General features: G+C 37.1%; 1 protein-coding gene across 6 annotated transcripts in view; it reads left to right on the top strand.

Moving 5' to 3' along the window:
* RASA2 (RAS p21 protein activator 2) overlaps window positions 1–18,864 on the top strand; it is a 42,733-nt gene that overhangs the window by 12,463 nt on the left and 11,406 nt on the right. For 2 of the 6 annotated variants that reach the window (XM_018075020.2, XM_008925365.3), the window contains exons 5-14: window positions 6,186–6,269; window positions 8,045–8,117; window positions 9,189–9,265; window positions 10,612–10,710; window positions 12,795–12,951; window positions 14,129–14,277; window positions 15,563–15,677; window positions 16,131–16,205; window positions 16,927–17,050; window positions 18,417–18,523. In XM_018075020.2, coding sequence (XP_017930509.2) covers window positions 6,186–6,269; window positions 8,045–8,117; window positions 9,189–9,265; window positions 10,612–10,710; window positions 12,795–12,951; window positions 14,129–14,277; window positions 15,563–15,677; window positions 16,131–16,205; window positions 16,927–17,050; window positions 18,417–18,523 — 1,060 coding nt within the window. Of the gene's footprint in view, window positions 1–6,185; window positions 6,270–8,044; window positions 8,118–9,188; window positions 9,266–10,117; window positions 10,131–10,611; window positions 10,711–12,794; window positions 12,952–14,128; window positions 14,278–15,562; window positions 15,678–16,130; window positions 16,206–16,926; window positions 17,051–18,416; window positions 18,524–18,864 lie in introns of those variants that run through there. The other 4 variants (XM_018075015.2, XM_018075016.2, XM_018075018.2 and 1 more) reach the window with 4 other exon arrangements.

Below are 18,864 nucleotides of genomic sequence, written 5' to 3'. Positions count from 1 at the left end.
AACAAGCCAGCCTTACTGCAGTTCAGAAAAAAGGCTTTTCTGCACTTGTCTCCAGACAGGTTGTGGGATAGGCCATGTGAAGAAAAGGATACAGACAGGGGAGTTATAAAGACTAAGGGGAAACTAAAAACTCAAGAAGTAGTAAGATACTTTAATTTTGCTTTCCTGCATTGTTCATTAGCTTAGATTTATTTGAGTGAGAGGTTTTTTAAAATCTTTGAGCATTTAGATGAAAGCGTGGGTTGCATTGCGAAACTGCGAGGAGAGGAAATGGTGTGTGGTCTTCTGTTTGTAGTGACTTGTTCAGTCATGTTCAGATCAGGCTCAGTGAGCAGGGGGAGACCACTACATGGTCAATTTTGGTAATGTAATTTGCATTATGAAGTGAAGATTATGTTCTTTCTGTTTTAGTCAACTATCTAAACCAAGAGGAGTAGTTTAGTTGGAGCAGGACCCCCCAAAGTAGTCTCTGCTGGTCGCTAACTTGCTTGGTATGAAAAGGGAATCTGGTTCTGTGGTAGAACTAAGCCAGTGAAACTGGTAATGCTTTAGTGGCTGTTGCAGGCTGATAATTCAGATAAAATGGAAACTTGTTGTACATCAAGGAATCTTTATAACTTAGAGATAATTGTGAATGTGTCTACTTTTATAGTGGGTAACAGCTTGGTTCATTGGGAGTTGTGCTGCTCTTATTTTTTCCCACTTGCAGCACAAAGCAGAATTAGGACAGCTTTTTCCTCGTGGACTATTCACCACCAAAAGTTGGCTGGAGATTTATGACTTTCTCAACTGAACTTTCTGATAGATGTCCTTTTTTGAATTTATTTTTTTATATGTTCATGCATTTTTACGTTTCAAGTATTTTTAATTCTTGTAAAAAGGCGTGTGGGTTTTTCACGCCATGAAGAAAAGTTGCTTTAGAAAGTTACTGTTGCAAATTTCGGTAGGAAGTGGTTTACTCACCGTGCCCTCTCTTAGGATGTGTTTATGACGGAGATAATTGATCAAAAGGAAACCAGGGTTCTCTTTTGATTGCTGTACTCACTCACTCACTGCCGTGTGGGAGAGGACTGTGCGTTAAACACTGCACTGTTACATCAGTGCTTTTGTCTTCATCTGAGGTTGTGAAATGCATTAGAGTTCCTTAAACTAAAAATGTTTATTAGTATTTTACCACACATGCTGATAGCCTTGAAATAGTTGGATGCATTAGTAATATACTGTACATACATATATTTTGGATGTACATGTGAGAATATGAGAAATAAATCTCTCACTGAATATAGTATTATAGAAATGGATTTGAGGGCATTTTTGAGACCATTCGATCTTAAAGCATGAGGAACTTACAGAAAATACATGTGGGATTATTAAATAAAAAATTTAAACTCTTTAAAAATCTGTTTATTTTGTAAATTTCCCATAATAATTAGTAAGTGATGCACTTATTGCTATGTTTCACTAGTTACCAGGCCCTGAGAGGACACTGGATTAGTAACTCCTATAACAAAGCTGAAAGATAGGAAGTAGCAGAGCTGGGATAGAGTAAAAGAAAGACAAGGAGTGGGCACATATGTATATTTCTGTCCCTGACTTTTCTTTATCTGTCCTAAACGGAAAAAGTATTGGCTAAAGAAAGAAAAAAAATTGTAGGTGTCTTACTTCATATCCAAATTAATAGTGTCTCAATGTAGTGAGAATGGGAAACTTTTGAACCTTCACCAGTTAATTTCTTTGTAGGATATGAGAATTCTAGATACTTGTGCTGGCTTCTGTGCATAGGTAAGTTGCTAATGGATTTCCACCGTGTGTTCCCTGAGAGTCCAGAAGTTCAGGTGAAAAATTATAGCTACAACTTTCATAATGGGAGATTAAAGATCGTGTTCAGTGCACACACAATAGCAAGTAATTCAAGGGCTGTGATTCTGAGCATTACCTGGAGTCCTGTCACCTTTTTGTTTGTGGCAGAACCCAAGCTGACTAGGGGATGGATTCCTGTTGTTTTGAATCTGTAAACACAGTTTAAAGAGGTAGAAGCCTTTTTTGCTGGTCTTCTGGTTTTATGATGAGGATTGATTTGAAAACTTAATTCCAGTCACTTTTTTTGACATGCAAGCATAGTTAATCTTCCTTTGGTTGAAGGACTGTCTTAGAGATCACTTAGATGGGCTAAACCCTGATTCTACACATAATTTTTGTATTAATTGCAAACTTGCTGTTAAGTTCCATACAGATTAAGATCAGAGACTGTGAATTAAAATCTTGTTTTGTCTCTTACACTAATTGTTTCCTTTTCTAATGTGTGAATGAGGAGGGGGAAAAGATAGTGCTGTAGATTACCTGCTGACTCAGTGTGGGCTCTTCTTTTCAAAACCACAATGGCATGTATCGTAACACATTTCAGAAATATACGTTTGCAGGTATTTGTTCTGGGAGTCTGTAAAAACAAGTTTGCCTGACCATTGTTTGCACATTTGCTGCTGCTGAAATAGATGATACTCAAACAGTTTCTTGCCAAATTAGGCAGTTGGATGGTAGTACTTGCCTTCTCTGTGTTTAGCAGCACTTCAGCTCTGAGAGGTTTCATGTGTTTACGGTGTGAATACTCGATAGCCCAGAAATGGTTTATTACAACTAGATTTTGACTTCTTTGCACTCACTTTTCTAAATCAGTTATACACCATGCTATCTTAAATTGACCTGTCAGTTTGTTACAGTTTATGCTTCATCTGCTCCTATGAAGTTGTTCTAGGGAACCTAACAATTTTTTTTGAAGTGTACATATCCTAATGGTTGCAGTCAGTGAGTTTTTGCCCTTGGAGAACTTCAGTTGATTTGAATGATGGAGTTAAGAGTCCCTCAATCATTGAGGAAGTTTACTATGGGCTGTGTCTTTTTAAGGACTTATTTTCATCTTATGAGCTGAATGTATGCCAGTTGTATCTGAAAGGCTCTCATTTCCTGTATGAAACTCCTCTTGCACAACAAACTACTGAGACGTAAGGCAAGAATTAATGGAAATTGAAGCACATCTTACACTGTACTGGAACTGATCTGTAGTTTGAGAAAAGAACAAAAGTCCTTCTGTTAGCTGTTTCCTAGACTTTACATAAAGATACAGTACTTTAAAATATAAAATAGAATGCTTCTAAGTTCCTGTCTGCTTCTTCAAACTCTATGCATTTATGCCTTTTGAATGAAAATTGCTTGTACCAGCCTAGGTCGATGAAATGATTTTTCAAAGCTGAAATATTTACCATGTGTTAAAAATGTTTTTATTATGGTTGTCACAATGGGATTATATATTTACTGTTACTTGTTTTTTTGATTGGTCGAAGTGTTTGACATTTTGTTGTTGCCTTTGATGGGATTTCTTGACGGTTGTTTTCCTGTTTAGGGAGGCAGCAGTTCTAAGCACTGATTCTGTGAGGAAAGGCAGTATTCTGGTGGAATTTGCTAGCTGGAAAACTTAGTGAGGTTGCACTTTTCCCTTACTGTTAAGTCTACTCTAATTGAGCCACTTAAAACATCTTCAGAATTTTTAAGCATGTTTACTGGAGGCTGTTTGTTTAGCAGATGGAAAGTATCTGTAATGATTCAATCTCGTGTACTCAGTCCCGAGGGAGTAACAATCCGGTTTGGTGGTGCTGAGTTGATTTAATGGCTTCCTGCCCTCATTGGCTACTTGCCTTGTGCTGCCTTTGGAGCTTGTGAGGGCTCCTACATGATCAGGTTAACTCAGTTTGCCAAACTGACAGCTGGCTCAAAACCTAAACAGCTTTGTGTAAGGTTGGTAAACAGAAACACCAGGTCAGTTCAGCTCAGTTGACTCAGCTGTGCTGTCAGATACTGCGTCTGCAGCAGACTCCAGGCAGGACCTGGAGTGAAGGAATGGGTATGATGGGCTAGCTTGGAGTGAGAGATGGAAGGGGAGGAGGTGAGATAGATCAGGAACAAATTCTTGAACCTGATAGGTGTGAAAGAGAAACATTTGTGAATATTAGGAGTTGATGGTCAGGGGAGATGTTGGCCCAGGACAGGCTGTCTAGGCTGGGTAGACCACACTTGCTGGCAACAGAACTGGGACTTGTGCAGGAGGTGAAAAGGGAATGCCAGAGCTGCCCACACAGGGAGACTGACTGGAGCATGAAATCAGTTCAAAGTGACAGATCCGTATGATGAATCCAGAGATTCTGGTTCTGCTGCAAGGCTGTGTTGTTGTCAGTACAATGTTTTTCAACTTGTGAGAAATCACAAGCAAGCTTTTCTTCAGTTTGCGTATGTTGTGGTCAAGCTGTAAGAAGACCTGGGGAGAACAGAACAACCTGTAACCAAAAGTCCAACAGACTTACAGCTGTTTGCTAGAGAAACCCAGGAGCTTGGTGAACATGACACAGACTGTAAGAAGAAAAATAGTGTTGTTCTTGTTAAAACAGTTCAGTTCTCTTCAGATAAGTTTGACTGATCCATCTGCGATGAATTCCCTGTGAGATTCAAGGTGAGGCTCATTTACAGGCACACTCAGTTGCTCTCACCTCAAACTGAAAAGCCCGAGGAGCTGCGAAACAGTCTGTTCAGTGCTACAGAATGCCCATTAGTCTGAAGGAATCAAGTCCTAACTGCCTCAGATCAGATCCCCCAAATGACTGAAAAGTCTAGACAGTTTAATTTTGTCGCCACTCTTCTGTGCCTCATGTGTGTTGGAGGAGGAATCAATTAACGCTTATGAAACAATTGGATGTTTCAAGAAGCCTTTTAAATGGTGGGTTTGAAATCACTGTAGGGTTCATTGTGATTCAAAAATTATTGAAATGCTGAAGGCCACGTGCTTGATAACTGGAAGAAAAATAACAAATGATTGTGCAGTGGTTCAGCACTAAATGTTCCCTGAACTGGCTAAGACAAAGGGACTTTTGGGGGGAAAATACCATCTGTTTTATAATCGTGCATACTCCAAAGAGGGTGGAGTTTTGAGTCAGCACAGGAGTGTTAGTGTCTGTTGTTTCCCCACTTGAGTTTGAGTTTGCAGCTCCTGTTACTCTTTCAGCACCATTACAGTACAGAGATCATTTACTTTACAGTACAGAAATCATTTACTTAACAGTGTGTGCAGCTACTGTTGTTGCTATGTGACTTTAACTTGATCTGCACAAGTAGATCCCACATTATAGCATTGGAACACGTACTTAATTGTTTATATGAACTTAGAGAAGTCTATTTTCTCTTTAAGTTACCTAGGTTTTGGATTTTATTCAAACTGGCAAATTATGACAACTGAAACTTACTTTCATTAATTTAGTTAAATTCTTGAAATATGTTTTTTTAAAATAGATTATTTAAAAGAGAGCAGGAATATAAGATTCAGATCTCCTGTGTTTTGTTTATGAAATTTTGTAATCTGCTGAATGTTTCCAGACTTAATAAATTAGTGCTACAGTGTACATGGTTACATTAGAGCATCGTTTTGCTTGAAGTCTGGTTTCTGCTATGAGTTTACCTCTTCTGCTTTGCTTTTGTTGTTCCAGCTGTTTTTAGTTAATGCTCATATGTGGGCAGCATCTGAAGGTTAGGCAGCTTGCTGTCACATTTCTGTGTTGCTGCTGTGGTGATTCAAAAAGGTTGCAAGTCTTCAGAAAAGGTCTGGAAAAGGTGTTTCTCTCCCTATGAGCATCAGTTACCAGCCATCAAGAGTGGTGAACAGTGTGCATTTCTCAACATAACTCAGAATGTAGTTTGTCCAAAACAAAATATTTGAATCCATTTTAATGCCTTCCAGATGTAGTTGCTGCCGTTGGATGAGACCAGATAGCTTCTTGTGGGCCTTGAGAAATCAAATTTAAGAGTTAATGAAGTCTGCAATTTCTCTTAATATAGCAGTTCATTTTGCTTAGGATTTTGTCATGCATGTGTGATACTGGAATGTCTTTTATCAAAGCAGTTCCAAGACTTTTGGTCTCACAGAACCCCCTAAGTTTGACTATACACTTGAATATTACTTTGATTTACCATCCAGAGAGCTGTAGTTATGATCTGCTTCAGGTACATACATCATGTTGGATCAATGTATATATCAGTGTGTAAAAAGGCAGCACTTAAAAAGGTTTTAAAAGAAAGGGTTGTTTGGGTTTTATTTTTTAAGCCAAATATATTGCTTCACTGATCTGTTGTTTGCCTTTTCCTTGTAGCATAAAGGAGTGCCATGGTTTGCCTCTTATAAACGGACAGAACTGTGACCCTTATGCAACAGTCTCTCTTGTGGGGCCTTCCAGGTAACATTTTAGTGTAGAACTAATACATCTAAAATGCTGTGGTTTTGAATTGCAAAAGAAGGTCATAGGTTTTGAGCAAAATCTTTAAAACAGAGAAATCTTTAAATGCTCTCATGCATACATCACACCTTCCATCCATACTGTTCTTTCACATTCCCCACTGTAATCTCAAGGCTGGGGTGGTGTTTGGTCTGTCTGATTGGCCTGCACTAGTCAAGAACCACTTATCACTCAGTTCTTTCTTAGATTTCTTGATTTCTGCACTGTACTTCCTGTTAATTTTTGTAAAATTCCTGTATGGGATGACACAGTTAATTGCTTACCTTCCTCTCTTCCTTATTTTTCTTAATGTGTGAGTTTCTTTCCAGCAAATATTTAGCAGCTGGGGGGAAGCAGGAGAGCTGAGGTTCTGGAACACTTGCAGGATGCTACATTCAAAGGCCCCAGAGTTTAAATGTCTCCTTGTTTTGGATCAGTAATCCTGAATAAGTGTTGGGGTTTTTCATTTAAGAAAAATCCCACATCCCACACATTCACTATCTGCAAGTCCCTGCCCTATAAACAAGCTAAGTTTCAGTTGCTTCTTTTCTTGCAACATGAAGCTTAAGTCCCTCTCCCCTCTCCAGTGCTGAGGAGGTGCCATTGTGTGAGCATAACACCAGAATGTCTTACAGGCAATTTGGTTGTTTTAAAGACTCTGGAAGGGTTGTCCCTGAGTAAGCCCTGCATGGGGCTTTTTTTCTTCCTTGGTAATACATGATCACATTTTTTAGGTTTGACTTGGGGTTCTTTTTGATAGAGTCTTTTGGTTTGGTTGGTTGGATTTTTCTTGAGAGGACTGGGGAGATTTGACCATTAGCCCTAGGGGAAACCTGGGGCTCATTGCCAAAGAAGGCAAATTGACATATATTGCTGTTTGAGTCCTGTGATATGGATGGAAGTGGGAGAACGTTGGTCCCACAAAATATTTGGCCTGTTGGTATGGGAATATATGTGCAAATCTGACAGAAATTCCTGGTTAAGATTTTCCAATCTCATGCATGTGTGACTCATGTACCATGACTGGAATATTTATATGGCCAATGCCTGAAAACAGGTAGTTGATACATTCTTCTCCCTTATCTGTTTTTCCCCCACATTTTATATTTGTGTTTCTTTTAAAAAGCCTTTTTACACTATCGCAGGCCTTTGCTAAATAAAAAACCCCTGTATTCTTTTATAAACCTTGTAAAATTAAAACACCAAAACCAACACACAAGGAATTGGGGAGCAGTTGTTTTGTTTGACCCTGTACTGCTCAGTATCTAACACTGGCAGTGATTGCTTTCAAAGAAAACCTTCAGTCTTAGGTGTAGGCCTTTATCTGTAAAGAAGTAGTGGGTATTTCCCCAACAGAAGAGGGTGGGAAAAACAGAAATTGCAGTGGAACAAGATGAGGAGAAGCTTGTAAACTGCAGGCAGTGGTAAAGAAATTTAAATTTTAAATGCACTAGAAATTGTTGGTATATTTTAATTGATGTGTTTAAGTTTTACTTGTTTGTGAAATTAAATACAAACTTTGAGCTGGATAGATGCATAATTAACTAGATACAGTATTTAAAATTTTAACCCTTCAAACTATATTGTGAATTAATTATATTTTAAGAATTTCCTCTATTTCTAAAAATAACAAAAAATGTTCTAACTTAAATGAATGGGTCCTTCTTGACAATAGAATGTCTTTATAATTGTGTGTTTAAGTTGTCTATGGTAAAAATTTTACCATATTGGAACAGGAATGACCAAAAGAAGACCAAAGTAAAGAAGAAAACAAGCAATCCGCAGTTTAACGAAACATTTTATTTTGAGGTAACTCTTTGTGTGGTGTTCTGCCTGTCTATCTATTTTATGCAATCCCTCAAATATTTTTAAGCAAGCTGCATGACAGTACCTAACACAGAAAGCCCTCCTAGTGAAGAGCTTTTACTGGCCTCTCAAATATAAGAGCATGACATACTTAAATTTCTGTCTGCCAGACAATAGCATTGCCCTTCAATTACTCTGTGAAAAATTACTTCCTCACAAGCACATGTGTGAAGGTAATTTGTTATCTTGAATTACCTGTTGCCATCTGTTGCCATGAGTAGTTCTGAGACAGCTTTAATTTATCCTGTGGAATTCTAGTTAAATATTTTCAAGAAGATTGAGTTAAAAAATCCGAACAACTTATGTCTTTAATAAAGTAATGTAGTGATTATGGCCAAAAAAGTTTTATCTTATTTTTAAAAAAGTAAACATTGTCATTATTTAGGAGTTGATTTAATTTTATAGAAGTTATCCTACAATAAATTATGAGTTTAAATTTCCATGTGATTTGTCTTGGTGGTAATAACTGTATTTTCATTTAAGCATGCTATACTGAGAGCTGGAAGGAGTACAACTGTTACATGTGCCTCAAATGTATTATAATATACTGTATTTTGTATAGAGTATTAACATATGGTGTCTCAGTTACCTGCTCAAGATACTGAGTGTCATTTCTTAGGAAGTAAGGTATTAGGATAAAAATGTGATCCAAACCACTCTGATAACTTTATGACTTATGATTTATTGGAATTAAATTGAGAATGCAGTCAGTGTGTTATAACTAGGGCAAGAAGAGTGGACTTCTTATTTGTTGTTTCTTTAAACCTTTCAGAACTAACTTTAATGCTTTCTTGGGGCTTATGCTAAAACCAAAGAAATTTTTGCCCGTGTCATGTCATACTACTTGTGTTTTTTCACCTGCTTTCTGGCAAAAGGCAGTTTGGTCCATAGACCTTTCTCCTTTTTAGAAGGAACAGTAATTATTTATCTGTGTTAGAGGCAGGGTCTTCCTTGATTTTTGACATTTATAATATGGCAGTAAAAAGTGTGTTAATAGGAGGAATTTACTTGCAGGTAACCAGATCCAGCAGTTACACCAAAAAGTCCCAGTTTCAGGTGGAAGAAGAAGATATTGAGAAACTAGAAGTCAGGTAAGTTATGTGGATTAGAAAGTGATTTCATAGAATTATTAAAAAATCATAGTATTTTATCATCAAGACAATAAATATGTTTTATCTTAGAGTAGCTCCAGAGAATTACTGATCAGACTTGTAGAAAAATCATTCTGACATAGAAAATCTGTCTTTTTTTTTTTAAATTATATTTCTTACTGAAAGTGAGTTTTGTTTTGAAGTAAATAGTGGTAGAGTGTATCTAGCAGCCTAAACTTGTTTCCTGTGCCTGTGAGTCATGAGGTTGAGGACCTCCTGTCAATTTATATTAGTTTGGGCAGAATACTGGTGATAGAACTTGTACTGAAGGATATTAGCATATCCTTCACAGACCTGATCCCAGTATGTAGTTTCAAGGAACAGCCTCTTCTTTGACCTCCTTACAATTTCACAAAGCTTTTTAGAGGAACATTCATGTTTCATCTTTTCCTTGCAAATGCAAATACTCAAAGTATGGTCCCCTTTTCTGCTCCTTTACCCTCAGAGCAGGTCTGTCTGTATTTATTTGATGTAGTCAGAACAGTTGAGAGCCCCATACTCATTTTTATTGTGTTCCTGCACATACATGCACCAAATCTGCTGAATGACAGAAAGTCTTCAAGGCTAGCATGTTTACCTAATGGGTATCAGGAGAATTTAGCAGTTAATTTTAATAGCCATTATAGAACTATTTGATATGTGCATTTTTAACTATTAGCGTCATTAATTAGAAATGTATCTTTCTTTATAGATCTAAATATATTTAGAAAAATTAGTCATGCCCCAACAAATCTAGTTGTCTTTTGTTTTTGTTTTTGTTTTTTTTTGTTCTTAACAACTGCTGTCTGTCAGAAATGTCAGAGAGGTAAGAAGTAATAGAACAAACCCAAGGTGCATGTCTGGAGTCTGGTTCCTTTTGAGGTTGTAAGCATATGAGCTGCTGCTTGGAAAAACAAGCGCATGTGTTGGCGTGGCATTGCAGTGTGCCAGATTCTAGCAGTTAGACAGAGATGTAAATATATGGCTAAAAAGTTCACTTGAATTACCTCAGAAGAAATGTGCACAGTTTTGGGGGTGGAGGCTGCTCAGAACCCATACATATTGCCAATATCACTTTTATTGACTGATGCAAGGTCTGCAAGTCTAACTTTCACTGTTTGTTTCTTTATCTGTTCTTTATGGGTTAATAAAAGCCACTTGTTTGATTCTTCTTGATTTATTTAGAATGGAGTGAGATTTCTAACATTTGCTGCCTGCATGCGTGTGGATTAGTGCTGTAAGGCAGTTATTGTTAACTTATTTCTCTCTGGGGGAAAAAAAAAATCAAACAATGTTCTTATTTTCAGGGTTGACCTGTGGAATAATGGGAATCTGGTACAAGACGTCTTTCTAGGAGAAATTAAAGTTCCTGTGAAGGTGTTAAGAAATGATTCCTTTCAAGCATGGTGAGAAATGGTAGTTCAGAAGTGAATTTGCTTGTCTTGCACGTTTTCCCTTGCAAAGGATATGCTTTATTCTACCTATTCATTAAACTATGTCTTCCTGTTGGTAGTCAGGGTAAAACATGTTTTTAGAGCTTCCCTGCTCAATAAATTAACCTTGCCAGAGGGTACATTTGGCTCTTCTCCCCCCCATCTGCCTAAGGTCACAGAATAGTTGGTGTGTTTGAGGGGCAGGTACAGAGGGGGAACACTGAGTGATCTTTCAGTCTGCTTGTGGGATGTGCATATTTTTCAGCCTAACCAGCAAACCGGGAGTTTCTCAGAATTGCATCACTTATAATTAAATTTCTAACTTGGACTTCCAGAATGACTGATGAAGAGTTTACTTAGTCCTTAAGTGTGGCTTTTTTTCTTCCTTGGGGAGGTTCTGGAAGTATCTTCTGGAACCGACCCAACGTCATTTCGGGGGAGCAGGCACAGAAGCTGGAAGGGTGAGGTATGAAGGGAATTCAGGAAACAAGGACTTCAGTGTGTAACATAGCAGCAACCTCCTTTCTGACGTTCTTGCAAGCAGGAACCCATCTCTAACCCTAATGCTCAGCAGCAGGAAATGATGAGTGTAAGAGATTTGAGTGCCTCAAAGTGTGTAGAATATTCTGCTTTTAGTGAACCTTTCACTCCAGAAAAAAGCATGGAGGAAGCCCTTGTGTGCACACATAGAAAATGCATAGGGAGGAAGTGGATAAATAGGAATTAAATGTAACACAGGTCTTGGCTGTGCTCCATGTACCCACCTCAGGCCCCAAGTGTTTTGGATGTGTCAAAGTTAAACTCGGACTCTTAGTGTTTGGCTGTGATCCTAAACATAATAAATGTTTGTGTTGGTAGTTTCTGGTTTTTACACAGTGTGTTGCAGACACAGACTTGTTCTGCCAGTGCTCTGATCAACAACTGTACGACCATATTAACATAATGACATGCCTCTGTTAACAACCTGCTAAGAGAGAGATTAATCAGCATGGGCTCATTACCAGTGTATTGTGTTTGTGTAGCTTTTTGGATTGACCTGACTCATATCTAGTTCACTTGAAGGATTGGTAAATAGAGTGGTTTGGGTCTGCTAATATGCTTTATAGGAATACCTTACATTGAACATCCCCATATCCAATTATGATCTGCTTAGCAAAAACAGTTCTGTGATTAAAAATAACTGATTTTTTATACTCTTACTAATTTGCATAATATGTTTTTAAATGTGACTGAAGTGCAGCACATAAAGCATTAGCACTACTACTAAATATTGGGAAGATAAGCCTAAGAGTCATGCTGTTAAGTAGAGGTTCTCCTGATAAATCAGTTTTACTTTATATTAGCATGCCTTCATGGGCACTGCATCTGATTATGAAAAAAAAGAAGTCTGATCTCTGGATTGTAGAAGCAAAAATATACATGATTGTAAAAGAATATTTGAAGACAGGATTTCAGTTTGTTGGGGTGAATGTTGAAGCTGTACTGTGACTACTTAAAAGCTGTTAAGATTTTTGTAGGGCTGCACCTCCTGTTGGAACATAGTGGAACTACAGCAAAAGCCAGTGAAGAATTGTTTAGTGTGTTTTGTATTAAGAGCAGAAAAACACCCACTTTTTTCCTTTATCCTGTTTCTCAAGAATGCAGCCTGCTAATATTATGTATTTTTACTGGTTTCACACTAGACCATTTAAATTCTTCACCCTAGCTGTTCCATCTGCAGTGTCCAACACCCTAAATTTAACTTTGATGTGAAATGAGATGTCCAGTGTAATTCCAAACTATTCCTGCTATTCCAGGTAGCCTAAAAAAAGTATACCCTATTTTCCTGTTTGGAAAGATAGGAGAAAATAAATATGTTTCATTATGTGCTAAAGATGTATTAAGTGCTGCTCATTTCTTTCTTTTGTGTCTCAAGTTTGAGGCACTGGCATTTTTTAGCCAGTTTTCAGACTTAGTGTATGTATACTAAAATAATTGTTATACTTTACTTTATTGTAGAATTAGTCAAATGAATTAAATGGGAATCTAATATTTTAGAATTACCCTGTTGCTTACAGGTACTTACTTCAACCCAAAGAAAATGGAAACAAGTCTTCTAAAACTGATGATTTGGGATCACTTAGATTAAATATCTGTTACACAGAAGACTGTGTACTTCCATCTGAATACTACACTTCCCTGAGGAACTTGCTGCTAAAATCTTCAGATGTTCAGGTACTTTTTTGAAAATTTCTTTAAAATGAAAACTTAAAATGAATTGCGTAGTCCTGTGTGAGACAGTATGAATTACTTGTATATAGATAATTGGTTTTGTTCCTTTGAGGTAATTACTTTTGTCACACCCAGATGAGAAGCTTCTAGAGCTTTTACTTCTGCAAAGTACCAGGATTTTCTTCTTATTTTAAAAGAACTGGCAGAGACAGTGAAATAACCTGTGCTATGTGACTGGAGGAGATAAAATACTTCTGTTAGTTGCTCTTTTCAATGTTGTATTTTTCCACTGGCTGCTATTGGCTTCCTGGATTTAGAGGTTTTCAAGGGACATTGATCCATTATTGGCACTGAAGAGGCAGATAATGAAAAAAAATGGTCTACTTCAGAATTGGTTTCTAATTCTACTTCTGAATTGCTTCTGCCTTCCCTAACACGTTAATCAGCGTGACTGGATTTCTCCACATGGACACAGTGACAAAGAGGGAACTGTGGTAGATGGTTTGCATAACATTGGGACAGGAATCAAATTATAGTAACCAGGCTTGATGTTCTTAGGTCTTTTATAGCTTTTCATCACGTCAATGTTTGTGAAATACTGGCAGAGGAGAAGAAAGATAAAGAGGAGGCAGATGTGACTGAAGTTTTTGCTGGCCCGTATTCAAATACTGCTTCTCTGGAATTCAGGAATAGCTGAGTATGTAGGCAGTGGCAGTCAGCAGCTGTCTTTTCTACTTAAATGAAATAATTTAGTTTTTGTATTGAAACTCCCAACTGCACAGTGGTGACAGACACTTTAGAAGTGTGGGAACTTTTAATATCCCCTGATTATAGTTTTAAAAGTCCTATAAAGATACATGACATTATAGTAAAGCAATTGCTTCCTGCCTCTTACTTGGATTTGGGACAAAGCCGTACTCTAACCCTTTAGGGAGAATGAGAAGGATGAGTACCTGCTGAATTCCATTCTTAAATGTCAATTATAGAGTAGATAATATCAATTTTCAATTAAGTAACTCTGTAGAACGGAAGCTTTTAATTGCCATGTTATACAGCAAATGTTGAAACTTTCTGTTAAGAAACTATGTCCATAGTCATGTTAGATCTGATCTGTTCTTTGTCAAATACACAAAAATATTTAACTACTTCACTCATGATTTCATGTTCTGCTTTCTCCCAGCCCATTTCTGCATCTGCTGCCTACATCCTGAGCGAAGTTTGTCGAGACAAGTACGATGCTGTTCTGCCCCTTGTACGACTGTTGCTACACCACCATAAGCTGGTTCCATTTGTTGCTGCAGTGGCAGAACTGGATCTGAAGGACACCCAGTATGTATTTCATGTTTATTGATTTCATGCCTTCTAAAATTTTTCTTCAAAGGGCTTCATGACACAACATGAATAAGTAAGTGTGTTGATTTCTTTCTCTCACTACGTAAAACTGACTAAACACATCCATCTTTTAATGCTACTTTATAAAAACATCCATTAAAATCACTTTGAAGTTGGGAGTCATACTTAATGGTTGTGTGCAATTCAGTAAAATTTTGTCTAAGAGCATATAGTTTTTATTTTAAAATGTCTTAATTTAGCCACTCTTCAGATTTTACTGGCCGTTGGATTGGAACTTACAAACTTAGATGGAACTAATTAAATGGAACGTTTTTTATATTGCTAAGAATCTTATCCTGCTAACTTTAATATGTGACTTCAATGAGGGCTACTGTTTTTCTGCAAAAATTCCTTGTAATTAAGAACATGTCCTGTGTGCCTTGAAAGTAGCAAGCACAGGAGTTTTTCCAAGTAGTGGTGTATGGGCTGTGAATTTGCAGTTCTGTGGTGAGGAGAGAAATGAAGAAGACCTGAGTAGTAGCCACTGAGGTGCCAGGTCACGGCCAGGTGTGGAAGGGATTCTGTCAGCACAGGACAGTTCATTTCAAGGCTGGCTTACTCTTGATTTAAATAAGATGAGACAGCTTAACTCTGTAGAAGGAAGTGACTCACAGAAAATAATTTTCTAAACTGCATTTTAGTACACACATTCCACTGTAACTGAACTGTAACAAAGAAAGCTTAAACTAAATCCCTCAGATTAGAAAGATACACTTTGCACAGCTGGCTCACCGTTTTCTTCAACAGCTATAATGAGTAAAAAGCATAACTCTGGATTAAATATGTTTTGGTTTAAGTGTCTGAGTTTATTGGTGTAGTGGAGCAGTGTTGTATCTCTAAGATTATTTTTTTTTTCACCATGACTGCTGGAGGAGGAATTGTGTATTAGTGAGGTACAACTTTGATTATTTTGGAGTTTTCTCTGATTGTACTTGCTCACATTCCAAACTGCACTGTGACTTCCATTGTCTAAAACGTCAGGATTTTTCTTATGGTTTTATTTACATTTCTGGCTTTGGTAATAGCTGTAATAACATTCTTGTTTATTCTCTTTCTGTTCCTGCCATTGCAAGCTCAGTATCTAGATTCTGGAATTTCTGACTGAAATACATGAAAAATATTTTTAAAAATATTATGTAATAGCAAGATAAAGTATTAATTGAATTTTGTAGCCAAACTTATTTTTTCCCTGCTCAAGTAAAATCAATTCTTTTCTTTACAGAGAAGCAAACACAATCTTCAGAGGCAACTCATTGGCAACTCGATGTGTAGATGAAATGATGAAAATAGTGGGGAAGCACTACCTGAAGGTTACTTTGAAACCTGTTATTGATGAGGTAGGTTATCCTACCAAAACTTTTTTCAGGACACTCAGCCCTCAGGGGTGTCCTGTGTTTTTGATAGGCATTCTGCTTAGAACTCTGTCTATGGTAGGAATCACTCAAGTGAGGGAATTCTGGAGGAAAATTAAATTGAGCAATAGATGGGTTAAGTTTAGGCGGAGAAACTGCTTTTTGTTATTTATGTTCCAGATGCTTCAAAATAAACAGTCAATGACAGTTGTTCCAGCCTCCAACACATTGCAGAATTTGCCCACGTGATGCTTTATGTAATTGATCCATTAAAAAGACACAGACAAAAGTGAGGATGATCATTACATGCTGCTGTGGATAGTTAGGCCCTATTTAGAGTTTTCCTAAACCTAGGACAGAATCTGGCTTTAAATAGGTGCATTTCTGTACTTTCTGTCTGAGAAGTTGAACTCCTGTAGTTTTGTTTGTTTGTTTCAGATCTGTGAGTCTCCTAAGCCCTGTGAGATAGATCCCATCAAATTAAAAGAAGGGGATAATGTAGAAAGTAACATGGTGAGTTTCCTCATTGATTTTTACTAATTTAAATTTTCTCAAAATCTGAAATAAAAGCATTTTAAAAGCGGTTCTTTGTGATGGAAAGTGAGTAACTTACAGTAGCAGTATAATTCTCTGATTTCAGAGTAAACATAGAAAAAGCTGTATTTTCTTATCCTTGTGTAATTATGAACACAGCAATGGAAAACTCCAGTGGAAAACAGGATGGAGTGGAGAAACTAAAGATTAGTCTTTCTTACCAATTTTGTGGGTGTTTTGATTCCTGGTGTTCTGTGCTCAGTGTCTAGATTATGATGTACCTAATTAGAACTGCTTCAGCATTTTTCATTGAAGTTTTGCTTGCTGCTTGCCTGTTATTAGAGGATAACATTAAAGGCAATAGTTGCTGCAACAAAGTTAATATTCATTTGATATACATGGGAAGTGCTCCTTCCTTGTTGTCAGATTACAAAACAGGTATTGATATATAGTTCTATATTGCCAGACAGTGCTAATATACTTTAATGTAAATGAATAGAACTAAATTATCTTTTAACACTAGTAGTGCCATATAAATATTATGAGACTTCTTAAATATGCACTGTACTAAAATTCAGAATTGAATAGTCAGGCAGTGTTTGGAAAAAAAAAATTGTTATGATTATGTTCAGGGAAAAAAACAAACATAGAAATGTGTATGTTCATAGATTGAAAAAAATGCCTCTTTTCATACTTGCAGGACAATCTACGCTATTACGTGGACAAAGTATTCCGTGAGATAGTGCAGTCAAGCATAAGTTGTCCTACCCTAATGTGTGATGTTTTTTATTCTTTGAGGCATCTGGCTGCCAAAAGATTTCCAAGTAAGTGTTCTCTAAAAACTTATGAAAGCGGTGTTTAGAGTGAAACTTTATTTCTGCAGTTACCATATGGGGATTGTTAAAATTCTTGCCCTGTCCAAAGCTGTACCCTGAGCTTCTTACTCAGGCATTTGTTTTTCTGTAAGTTATAGTGAAGCTTTGTGGTCAATCAGCAGGAATTTTGTATTTTCTGATACAAAAACGTAGTAGGTCAGAAACTGCAAGACAGCAGCAAATGAGAAGTCACCAACAGAAGTATGAGATAATAGAAGAAAAGCACAAGTAGTACAGGAAGTGATTTATTTGAAAGATATGTCAAATTTGTAGGAGCTGTTCTGTTTATTGCTTCCAAAGAAGCAAGATGTGCACCTCAAAATAAATTCACTGTTTGCATGAACTACCATTCTATTAACTGTGACTAGCACATCCATAACTTCTCTGAAGTTAGCTTTACCACTGCTATAGCTGTTCTACTTCTGGGTAGTTTTGAGGAGGGGGATAATAAAAAAGTATTTAATAAGCTTGTAAATATGACCAATATTAGAACAGAATAGTTTTAATATAGGAATAATGTGATAGGTCTGAAATACTCTTACACTTCAGTCAATTAAAATCTGAGATAAGGTGAATTAAAATCTTTAATAAGGTGAAGAATATGCTTCTCATAATGTGGAACATTTCTCAGGTTCATGTTTGTCACTGATACTGAAGCCAGGAATTGCTCTGGTTTAGACAGTCTTTTTAGAATAGCAAACTTCCCAGATCAGATTCAAGTGGTCATTAGAGTAAGAATGCGATCCCACTGTATTTCCCAATATAAAAGTGTAAATATTCTCACAATATTAAATGAAAAATCCTCATTTACATTGTCAAAATTATATAACACTATGGTTTTATGAAGCAACTCAGAACTGGAATTAAACTTGTTCATATGTGTGGACTATTTTTCGTGCAGCATTAATGTATTTGAGTTGATGTGTGAGTAGCTTTCCAAGGGTAATAAATCCAGTAAGCCCCAGTGTTTAGAGGCAACTGCTGCAGTGTTTTTTCTCTGCTCCCAGCATCAGCCATACCTAATGAACACTGTGGATGTAAATGCTTGCAGTCATCTCATCATTCCTAGCAGTGGAGCTGATGAGCCAGTTGTATGGGAACAGAACTTCTCAGAGAAATAAACCCTCCATAATAAGTAGAACATTTCTTACCATGATCACCTTTCCCATTTCATGCACTTCATTGATTTTTCTCTTCTATTTTAAAATATAAATGTCTCCTCTGATGTTATCTTCTCAAGGATTTTTATGTTAACTGTCTTCATTATTTCCTGTTGAGTTTAGTGCATGTTACATTTCATGGTTTTTCTCTGCAGATGACCCTCATGTACAGTATTCTGCAGTGAGCAGCTTTGTGTTTCTCCGTTTCTTTGCTGTAGCCGTAGTCTCACCTCATACTTTTCATTTACGACCTCACCATCCCGTAAGTTTCGTCAAGCTTTGTTCTGTTTTATTCACGCCGTCAGATCTGTTGATGTGGGAAGGCCTCAGTTACTTTCAGTGGGTATGAGTGGGAAATTAGATGACTAAATATCTCTAGGTTCAGTTTTCAAGGGAAATAAGACATTTGCAGTTCTTTAAGCATCAGATTTTTCAGTCTTTCTGGGGTGTTCTGAAATGATGTGGCAGAGCTGTTAATGCTAAAGATGCTGTGCCTTTTTTAGAAATGTGTTTCTTGGTTAAAATAGCAACATGACTGAGGGTTCTTTAAGTTATAGGCCTCAACTGCATCAGTTCTTTCCACCAAGGAAGTTAAATATCCAG

Source organism: Manacus vitellinus, unplaced genomic scaffold (assembly GCF_001715985.3).
Source record: "Manacus vitellinus isolate BGI_N305 unplaced genomic scaffold, ASM171598v3 scaffold_29_pilon, whole genome shotgun sequence".
NCBI lineage: Eukaryota > Metazoa > Chordata > Aves > Passeriformes > Pipridae > Manacus > Manacus vitellinus.
This window is presented reverse-complemented; position numbering and strand designations above follow the sequence as displayed.